Source organism: Leptosomus discolor, chromosome 21 (genome assembly GCF_034619465.1).
Source record: "Leptosomus discolor isolate bLepDis1 chromosome 21, bLepDis1.hap2, whole genome shotgun sequence".
In the NCBI taxonomy this organism is placed as follows: domain Eukaryota; kingdom Metazoa; phylum Chordata; class Aves; order Leptosomiformes; family Leptosomidae; genus Leptosomus; species Leptosomus discolor.
Genome location: NC_141411.1, coordinates 4169539 through 4180524, shown reverse-complemented (window position 1 = coordinate 4180524; position 10986 = coordinate 4169539). Strand labels below are relative to the sequence as shown.

The window sequence follows — 10986 nt, the reverse complement described above, 5'->3', positions numbered from 1 at the left end:
TGTGACACTCCAGGTAGCCCATGAGGCCAAATCCACCAGCAATGGGGATGTTTCAGCAAACCACATGGGGACTGCCCCTTTCCCCTCTTGCCTGAGCCAAAACAGTGGTCCTTCAAGGTCAGCAACATAGTAAACTGGCAAAAGAAGGTAGATGGAAAAGCTGCCAGCTCTGCATCTTGCCAGCTGTCACACTAACGGATAAACAGATACTTCCAGGATTTTCCACCCATTGCTTAACCCGCCCACAGTGAAGTCGTCACTTAATTTTATGTTAAAAGGGGAGCAAGAGGGATTGTTAAAAAAGACCTAGAGAAAGCAAGGGAAGGAGGCGACATCTGAGAGCCCTGGGTCATCCTACCCCATCCAGCCTCTATCCTTGCTGCTTTGTTCCATATTTAGCTCCCGACAACTGTGCCTAGCGCAGGAACTCCCAGCTCTGTTTTTCCCTCCTCCTTCTGCTGTCTCCTCTCCCTCAGAGCTCTCAGAAATTGCTCTTTCTTTTCCCCAGCGGCCATAACTTTAATAGTGCTACACTAAGAAGATGGCAGAAAAGCAGGAGGAGCCCAGCAACACCCAGAATGGTGAACCTGACAACGCAGAGGAGGGCGAGGAAAAAAAGAAGAAGAAGTTGAAGCGGGAAGACCTGCCACCATTTGAAATTGTGACAGGGTAAGAGGTTTAGTTATAAATATGAGGGTGCAAGATAGTGAAGCGGGGGTGTTCAAAGGTGTCTGCCTCAGCTCTGACGTTGGGTCATTAAAGACAGCACCCTCAGCCCGGGCACTTCTGAGTGTTCTGAAATGGTGTAAGTAAGGCTTTCATTGTTGGGGGTTTCTGTTAAAAGTTTTGCCAACTTTTTTGAATACCCGCTTTCAGGCCAAACTCAGTCTTCATGATACTGTTGTAGTCGGCTCTTTAGAGACTTTGGGGGGATCTGTGCTATGACAGAGTGGAATAAATTTAGGCCATTGGGCACTTAATTTGTTCTGGCTGCTCTTTCGAGCCCCCTTGCTAACACCAGCCTGCCTTTCTGTGCTACTTGTGTACCTATGTATATCCTTTGTAGCTTTTTGTTAGTAACGTCACTGAAATGCAGTTGTTCCGGGGACAGAGGCCAGATTCACACCAGGCAGGCAGACAAATCTGTTTGGTTTAGACAAGCAGGTCTGTTTCCATAGTGGTGACTGATTCCCTTGCAGCACAAGTAGTCCCGCTGACTGCAACGGGATCACTTGCCTGATGATATCGGGATGGAAGGTACTGGCCCTTGATGAGCACTGAATATTGATTTCTTGGTGTGATCAATGGCTCTTGCCTGAAAGTTTCTCTATCTGAGGATTAGGAAAAATACTCCTGCTACGGCTGATTTGCTTTATGGACGTAAGGGACTGATTTTTCAAGTGAGCTGCAAGTCCACATTTTCAAGGGCTCCACAGCTGGAACCCAACTTTCAAAAAAGCCTAACTCACAGAAAGCCACCAAAACAACAGGCAGTTTTCGAGAGAAAAAAGCAGCAAGCAGCTCCTCTTGCTCCAGGGAGCCTAGCCTTTGAAAAAGGGCAGATACAACAGAGATCTACTAGGAAGCTGAACTCTGTCAGACCTAACTGACAGCTGCAACTAGGAAAAACTCCGTAATCTGCTACCTCTAAGCATTTCAAAATGCTCACTGTAGTCATAGCAAGATGCCCTATGTCATTCTTCCCTCTGGTCTCCCTCAGCAGTCACCAAGGCCGTGCTCCCAGCGGGTAAATCAAACCCACGATTTCTTCCAGCTGCTTGAATGTAAAGCTCAGGCCAGGCTGTAAAATCCCACTTGGAATCCTTCTTCCTGTGACATGGCCACTGGTAAGAAAGATTCTGCAAGTAAAATTTGGCTGGCGTTTCTGAAAACGATGCACGGGGCAGGACAGTACCTGTGTCTGATCTCACGCAGTTGGGCCACAATCCTGCACAGGGGTGAAAACATTTTCTTCTTAAAATGTGTCTGCTCTGAAAAATCACTTCTTGGGGTGAGGCTGTTCACAGCTTTTGGTCTCTGTCATACACAATCATAGAAATAATATGTCTGCCAGAGCAGTGACTTAAGAAAAGCGTGTCCCTCTGCTAGGAAGGGAGCTAAGACGCCAAAAATTGTTTATATAAGTCACTGGACCAACAAGACATGTGGTGACAACTTCTAGACACTTAAGGCATGTACTGAAATGAATGACAATGAGGAAATTAGATTTTTCAGCCTTAGAACACTCAACTTGCAATTAGAAATGCTAAGGCATTGGGCACTATCTTCAAACCTTGCTAATCCAAACGACCTGTGTAGGAACTGGTGTGCTAATCATGGATGAAAAACACCTCCTTAGTGCCATCCTGCAATGAAATTATTTGTTGAAATGACAAGAGTGTTGCAGAATTTGACAGGACTTTCCACTCTGGAAAGGCGGCAGCAGGAACGCCAGGGATGACATGTGCTTGCAGAAAGGGGCAACGGTCGGAAACCTTGACCTGCCTCGAGGCTTAGGAGCGAGCTGCCCTGCTGGAACAGCACCGGGGCAGAGGGACTGGTGTGGGAGCGGCAGGTGATGCAGGGAAGCCTCAGGTAACGCTTTTCCTGGGATGAGTTAGAGCCTGTGCTATGGCATCTACACACACTAAGCTGGTCCCAGCTGATTTTCACATTCTATACCAATACCAAGCACGACAGGAGTTTAAGTTTCTGAAATGAAAGCGTTCAGACGTTTGGTGAGGGACGACAGTGCTGTCAGTATGTGAGCATTTATGCAGTCCTCATCACAGCATTATTTGGAAAGTGCTTCTAAATATCTGATAAATTCTGGTAGGAATCACGACTAAGCTTCCTCTGATTATTTGTTACCAACATGCTGGCTATTAAAGGCGAGAATGAGGAAGTAAAGCTGAAATCCTAAATGACACTGGAAAAGGTACAGAAAAGTCCAGCAATTTTTACTTTCATTTTAAGAAGTGTATGCTGTGAGTTTAGACCGTGCCTCAACCTGGTACGATCACTGTTTGGATTTTTCTAATTATTTACAATTTTCAGCCAATAAAGCCAGTTATGTGAACAATGAGAAAACACAACTGCAACTGAGGAAGCACTTAAATTCAATTACATTGCAATTCAGTTTTAGCCCTTGGATTAGGGGCATCTTATGACACACAGCCAAGTTCTCAAGCTGTTGCTTATAGCTCTGAGGAGTCTGGCTTACGAGACAAATACCGGGAACCCTATTACTCTGTTTAAGAATATTAACCCCTTTTTTGTCAACATTTGGCTCAACACAGCCCCGGATAAGTCTAAGCCCCATCTGCGTACTGACATTTAAGCAGACACATTTATTTACACTTTCTGCAGGGTGTAAATGAGGCTCCTTCTAGCAGCGATAAAACCTTGGTTCCTGTTACTGTTGATCATTACAGGCTTTCTATAATCAATGAGCCCAGCATGAATGAATGTGTTTATCTGGGAACAGCTGTCAAACAGCAAGCAAAAGGACACTGGTTTATCGGCTCAAATAACCTAAGACCACAGTATAAATGGTCATTGAACAAACGTTTAAATTTAAAGAATATGTCCTACTCGTTTACAGCATCTTTTAGATAATCCCGTATTTTTGTTCTCTCAGTAAAAGTTCTCATTCTCTTCTCCTACCCAGCACACAGCAGCGCCGGGTCCTGCTGGGCAGCTGCTGTATTCCTCCAGCCCACCTTATTTCAGCAAACTTAAAAGCACATTATCTGTTCGGTCCAGTGCCATTCTTACAGACTGAGGCTTCTGTCTCAGAGCTTCAATCTTTTTCATCTCAATATGATCTAACAGATGACAAAACACTTTGCTACCCAGGGCAAACACCCCGATAAATTACATTTGAGGCATTTAGAAAATCCCTAAAGAAAATCCCATTAAATGGTGATCTTCAGAGAAGGAGAACGAAGATTTCAACTTTTACCTTCCCATACACCGTGAACGAGTTACGTCACCACTGGTATCTGACTGTCAGAGCAGGTGATCTCTTAAGAGCATTATGACAGTTCAGTGCTTGTAAGCCGTTTTTAAAAGAACCTTGCATACACATAAAACTTACCTGCGAGTCTTACACTGAATAGGATGCCTTTACTGGAAATGGCAAGAAAAAGTCACTAATTGCAAGAAAAAACAAAAGCAGAAAAGCAATTAGCCCAGTCGTTGAAATATCTGGTATTTGTGTATTTTAATAGATTGTGAAGTCGCATGACAGACCACACAATCTTTATGTTTAGCATTTCTAGCAGTACAGCTTCCGGCATCAGAAAATAAAGAGAACGGAACTCGCATCTCCTAGGCATTTTGTCAGCATTATCTTCCCTTAATTTTGTAACAAATAAAAGGGTAAAATAGAGATAATAGTCACAGTTGTACACCACCTGTCATTCAAACATGGGAAAACGGACTTGCCACGAATTAGTCATTTCCTCAGCAACAGCCTATTCAAAGCTAGACTTCAGTTACCAAAGAAGCTGGCTTAGTCTGCTGTAGTAGTTGACAGCGCTACCTCAGGGATGTTATTTTGACGCTCAGTTGTTTGCAAAGAGTTTTGATCTACCCCAATGAACAATACAACTACGATACTTTGCTTTGCAGCAAGTTATCAGGGTCACCCGCCAAGGATGCTGCAACTCCGAGGCGAGGTGACGCAGCACACGGCCTTTAAGCACGTACGCAGCCTCACGGTACACACGGCTTGGTCTGGCCCATTCTTTCACCCCTGAATCACTCACGAAGGGGCTTTCCAGTTACTCACAGGACCAGAGACACCTTGCCCAAACCCCCGCCGCTGGGAAGAGTCACACAGCAAGGTCTCAGCTGAGCCCTGGCAGGACAGAAGTTTACAATTCACACTTGTGCTGAAACGTCCTCCCCGCTCTGGTTTACGCGGGATTAAGCAGATTCTTGCTAACTAGCACGCACAGCTCATTGGTGGCCTCTGTATCCAGGATCAGCAAACTTTCCAAGCGCTCAGCCAGCTGCTTACAGACTTGGAAAATGCCCTTAGCTTTGTTTGTATTCGTTATCAGAAACTTATTAATTAAGCTGATGTATATTCCATGTTGCTAGGAGGACAGATTTAGATGAACATCCCAGATAATCTTAGACAGACACCGAGATGATAAGCAATAAAATCCGTCTAGAAGGCCTGACTAAACACACCTCTGAGTCAACACATCCTGGAACAGATTGCTGCTGTTTGAACGGGTCACCAAAACATACCGACTCACTCTCACCACTGATGTAAGCGCTTTGCAGTCAAGGGAGTTAAACCAGGAATGAACTTCCACGTGACTCTGATGTGCTACACCTAAATACATGATGTTGTTTTAAAATAACTTATTGTGGCCTTACAAACTTAGCTCTGAAACAGGCCAACGGGTGCCTTATGTCAGACCCAACATAGCTGGACTTCAAAGACATGATTTTTTAATGAATGATTAAATCATTAACCAGAGAACCACTCGTTATCTAGGATATAAAGCCGGAAAAGTGCTATTCTCAGAAGCATGAGAACTTATTTTTTTGTCTCAAAGAAGAGAAAGGCATTCAGGGAAGAGGCAGAATGCTAAATTAGAGCCTGATAACGCTCTTTATTAAAATCAGTGGAAGTCTTGCAATTCATCTTAAAGAAAATGAGACTCACTGTAGCAGGTAACCAAGTCATCCAACATAAGGGAACAGAGTTCAAAATGCTAAGGAAAGGAAGTTAAAAGTAGTCTTTCTGGCTAGCTCTGGAATTGTACAAGCCAGTGCAAATTTCCCTTACCTAGGCTTGTGCAAGCTCCCAATGCAAACCGGAGAACCCCAGACCCATTCACATGCAAACAGCATGATTTATTTGCTCATTAGTGAAAATAAAAGTCTGTATCCACATTGCTGCTTCTCATTAATACCCTGCCAGCTAAAACAGGAAGAGCACGAAAGGCTCCCAAAGAGGCTTTTCTACTGTTAAGTCCTGTCTTGTCCAGATCTCATCTAAGTCGAATTGAACAACGTAAGGGTTTCATTGTATTGTTTAAGCAGCAGCTGAAAACCTGCTTCTAGTAAAATTTCTGAAGCTAGACTTCTAAACTTCCACTGTCAGGAGTCAGTGATATGTGAAAAGAATTACAGTGGTCCTTGACTGACAGGAGCAGTAGATATTCCCAGTGTAGATGCAATTCTATGAACCAAACTGTTTCGACTTGTACAGCTTGTTGCATTTGGAAGACTAATGATCTCGCTCTCCCGGTACAAAACACAACTGTGCCAACCTAACCGCATCGACTCTCACGCCATTTGGCTGGCACAGTACATTGATACTGCAAGTGAAGTTGTTCATCTGTAAAATCATGTGCTGGGAAATCCAAACCAGAAGTGGAAACTGTAACTCCAGGCCTTTTACTGTGAATCTGTGCAGCAGGCCCAAATGGACCCTAGATACTACTGTAGTGCCATAAAATATTAAATAGAGAGGGTGTTCTTTTGTGTTTTAACTTTCTCAGAAGCCAAAAATGCTACAGGACTTGCGCAGCAAGAAAATTCCTGGCTGTGCTAAGCCAAGTATGGAATATACACATACAGAGAAATTTCTGAAACTTTGTAAGTGGCATTAACCATTTATGGAAAATTTAAACTTTAATACATTATTTAATATTTATTTAATAACTGTTATTTTTAAACACAGCTAAAACAGCTTGACAACAGCTGTAACTTACTCCGAGTTATGTGTTTAGACAGCGCACCATTTCCCATTAGTTTCTAAGCAAAAAGCCATTTGCTTACAGTACGTAATGTAGTATTTGCAGCCAGGTATTACTGGAAGAACTCCAAGGGCCTATTCCCTGGTCTTTCTGCTCAGAATTCCCCTTCCTGTCCCGCCGATTTGCACAGAATATCATGGGGCTTTTCACACAGTCCTGGCAAAGCCTTATCCTTTGCACTCTAGAGGAAGACATCCCATAATTTTAAAAGGCATCAGATGCAGCTCCTCATGAACCGTCCCTATTCCTGACCTGCAACCCTCCCACATCGTCACTGTCCCCCACACCAGCATTTCCCACCAGCGAAGTGACAGAACCTTCACTCGTTGTTCCCTCGTTACTAAGCGAGCACAACACACTGATCTTGATTCTTTCCACTCTTTTCCATACCACTCCCTTCCGCCGTCTCTGGAGACATCTCGTGAGAGGTTGCATCACAAATTGTTCTTTCCTCTCAGCAGAGCGATGCTTTGCCACTCACTCCTGCAGCCTCGTTGCTCTCCCCAATTAAAATTTCCAAGAGTGAGACTCTCTCCTGACCTTTGCTCAGCGTACCCCCTGGAGAGGCCTGACATTATAATCTGACTATAGATGAGACAGGGATGAATAAGACACTTACTGTTTTACAAAGATTCATTATTGCCTCACTGGGAATATCAAGGTTATAGGTCCACCTAAAGCTCAGATGAGAGGAGTACAACACGCCAGAAGATTACTAGTGTGTAATAAATGAAATGTTGTGTTACTACTTCTCATTATTTCGCTTTGGCTACCCTGTGAAGTCTTCACTCCCACCCTCTCTAGCATTTAGCAGGTCACAAGGCACGTTGTCAGCGCTATACTTTTCATCTTTCCACCCAGCACCCTTCAAGTACCAGTTCCTGTACTGGTGTACTCCAGAGGTAGATGCTGCAGGGGGCAATCAGGGAAGCCTGGTACTCCATAACGAACAGGTCCTATGACACGATGCAGCTTCCCTTTGTCACCTCTGCAGTCAGCAACACACAAAAGCTATATGCAGTATTTTACGGGTTTAATGTTAATTTCCCGAAATAACAGCAGATGACCTTGTTTGGGTGAAAGGGGACTGCAAACACATTACTCACTGCCATGATTTGCTTTGGATTACGCTTATTTAGAAACCCAGAATGGAAGAGGCACACAACAAATGAAAAGTTTGTGAAGTTTATCAGTAGTATCCATGAGACAGCTACCAAACTTCAGTAGGAAATACACGTTTTCACAGCAAAGTTAGATTTGATTTCAGATATTTTATTAAACTGAAGTCACAACATAATCCTGCTGGATATTAGTACTCAACTGATATTGGAAGAGTAAAACTAGAACATGTGAAAACTGCAACTAGTCAGACCCTTGCCTCTGCTCAGAGGAAATCCAGACTGCAAAAGCACTGGGGGTAAAACGTTAATTAGCAATGCCAGAGTTATCACCCTAACAATTTAGGGCAACAGATCTCGCAGATTAACATTGCAACGCCACGCTGAAAGAATTATGTTAATGGCCTAGAAAAGAGAAGAACAGTTCAGCCTACAGGTGCATTAAGACTAGGAGAATGCAAATTGCTGTCCCTCTCTACCAACAGTAAATTATCATAGTCTCAAGAAATACATTTCAGAAGCAAATACCTCAACGCAGATACCAGAAATTCCCAGTACAAGTTTGTTAAAATTAAGTGAAAAAGCCTAGGTAGCGAGAATGGGCTCGGAAGCCTCACCACACAGCAAAACTAGCTGGGTATCTTGTAATGGATTTTTATCCTCCTATTAAAAGGCATCTCCTTTCAATACACGGAGAAACACAGCCGTCAGATGCAGTGACTTGTCCAAGATCACAGGCAGGAACTAAACAATGCTGTAACCCTTTTTACCTCCTCTGAGATGCTTCTCTCCACTCTCTATAGGGAGCGCCTCCCAGCCATATTTTTCAAATTCCAGTTCAGGAACGTGGAATACAGCTCAGGCAGGAACAAAACCTTCCTGTGTTACGTTATCGAGACCCAAGGCAAAGAGTCAGTGACTTCTCGGGGTTACCTGGAAGACGAGCACGCAGCTGCCCACGCAGAAATGGCTTTCTTCAACACAATTTTACCGAAGTGTGAATCAAGCCTCCGCTACAACATCACCTGGTACGTCTCCTCCAGTCCCTGCGTGACCTGTGCTGATCGGATAACAGAGACCCTCAAGAAGAACAAGAACCTGCGTCTGACCATCATGGTAGGGCGCCTCTTCATGTGGGAAGAGCCAGAGATGCAGGCTGCCCTGAAAAAAATGAAGTCAGCCGGCTGCAAGCTGAGGATTATGAAGCCTCAAGACTTTGAGTATGTCTGGCAGAACTTTGTGGAACAGGAGGAAGGGGAGGAAGCAAAGGCTTTCGTGCCATGGGAGGACATTCAAGAGAACTTCCAGTATTACGAGGAAAAGCTGGCTGAGATTTTCCACTGAAGCTCACGTGAGTGAGGATTTCTACTTGGTCACCTTTCTCCTTGTATTACTGTCACAGGCTCCTGGTTTTTTTTTCCTTCAGGTTGCTAACCACATAACCCAGGAGCTGCTACTCTCATACGTACCTGGCTGGGTTTGCCTGCATGTGGATACTGAAAATAACCCTACGTAGTACCTTACCCTTCCAGGGTAGTAACGCTACGGTGGGCTCCCCCACAGCAGACCCCTACGGGATTTACAGCTGGGTTGGTTGGGTTTTTTTCCCTTCTCAAAGCAAACCCCTCCAGGAATAAAGAATAAAAAGGTACAACAATATCACTTCATTGTTCCCCACGTGCATGATACTCAGGACATGTGTGGAAACAGTGAGAAGAATATAGAGAAAAGGGGATTTCTCCCACCCCCCAACGCCTAGCCCTCTAGAAGAACAACCAACCACTAAAGGAAATCAGTTATCACTGCAGAATTCCCTGCTTTTAAGGGGTACTCAAGAGTCACCTGTCTAAGCCATAAAACATGAAAGCATGTGAAGCTTCTAACACATCTCTCTTTTGCCTTCCCCAGGACCAATTCAGAAAAGATCTATGAAGAGAAACGTGACAGATTTGGACATCTGGGACACTCCCGCTTTCCAAAGCTTTGATTCCAGCAGGATGGAGCATCAACTTCTGGAAGACTAGGCCGCAATGGACTACAAATACACATACAGCACAGATCTTTGGTGTTTGGGATTTATTCTTTTTGGTGTATTTTGTTCTTTCCTTCCCGCCCCCTGCCCCAAACAAACCCATGCTGCCTCTGCTGATAGGAAAAAAGAAGGCAACATACTGTGTGGTTAAAGGCTTGAGCGAAATGGATTGCAGTGGACCCCCAGGGAACACTGTAGGCCTCACACACTAGGACTCCTTTACAAGAAAAGATCTTAGAACAAAGCTGCCAAATAGATAAATACATTCAGAAAGTACATACTCCATAAACATAAAAAAAAAGGGATTTAAGATTAAAAAAAAGTTTTCTTCCACTGTCCTCCTCAACAATCAGAGCTGTGATTTACATTAGGGCTAACTGGTCTGTTCTAAATTATGATGGAGCCCCAAGTGCTTGATTTGAAATACATCAAATACCTTTTCCCCTTGTTCAACGATGTTTGTGATCTAAAACCGGGAAAAGCAAAGTGAAATAAAATTGGAAGTCACTGCAAAAGCCTATAGCACTGTTTATTCCTTCGTCTCTATTTGCAAGAGGTCCTAAATTTAATCTGACAAGTGAGACATCCTGGGACAGCCACGTATGAAATATTCCATAGCTGAATGCAGCACGATGAGAAGGGAGAATTACTATATGCCAAAAAAATTTCAGGAGTACAGACAAGTGTGGGAGACAGAGAGAGAGAATATGGGCGTATCACTTTCCATACAAACCAAGGCACAGACCAAACACGGGTCACAGGGACACGCATCAGCTGAGACACCGAGTCCGAGGGGGTTTGTTCTCCCAGTCAGGCCATGTTGGTTTCTCCTGCGTGGTCACAAGCCAGAATGGTGCTGGACACACACACACACAAAACTGCTGATGCACCCGTCTCTCACCTCAGACAACTGCACTACATTCTGGCATAAATTTTCAAGGCAGAAAAACCAAGCAGCAATGAGAACACCTTTGTGAAGCCACTGCGGATTTCATCTCTTTGCCACTAGGTTTAGAAAACCAACATCAATAAGCAAAAGAACCAAATCAAT

General features: G+C 44.0%; 1 protein-coding gene across 1 annotated transcript; it reads left to right on the top strand.

Annotated features, from left to right (window-relative positions):
* Nucleotides 1-447: 447 nt before the first annotated feature.
* Nucleotides 448-10403, top strand: APOBEC2 (apolipoprotein B mRNA editing enzyme catalytic subunit 2). Its single transcript, XM_086476471.1, has 2 exons — nucleotides 448-669; nucleotides 8707-10403. The coding sequence occupies exons 1-2, from the start codon at nucleotides 542-544 to the stop codon at nucleotides 9245-9247; spliced, it is 669 nt and encodes a 222-aa protein (XP_086332597.1). The 5' UTR covers nucleotides 448-541; the 3' UTR covers nucleotides 9248-10403.
* Nucleotides 10404-10986: the final 583 nt, after the last annotated feature.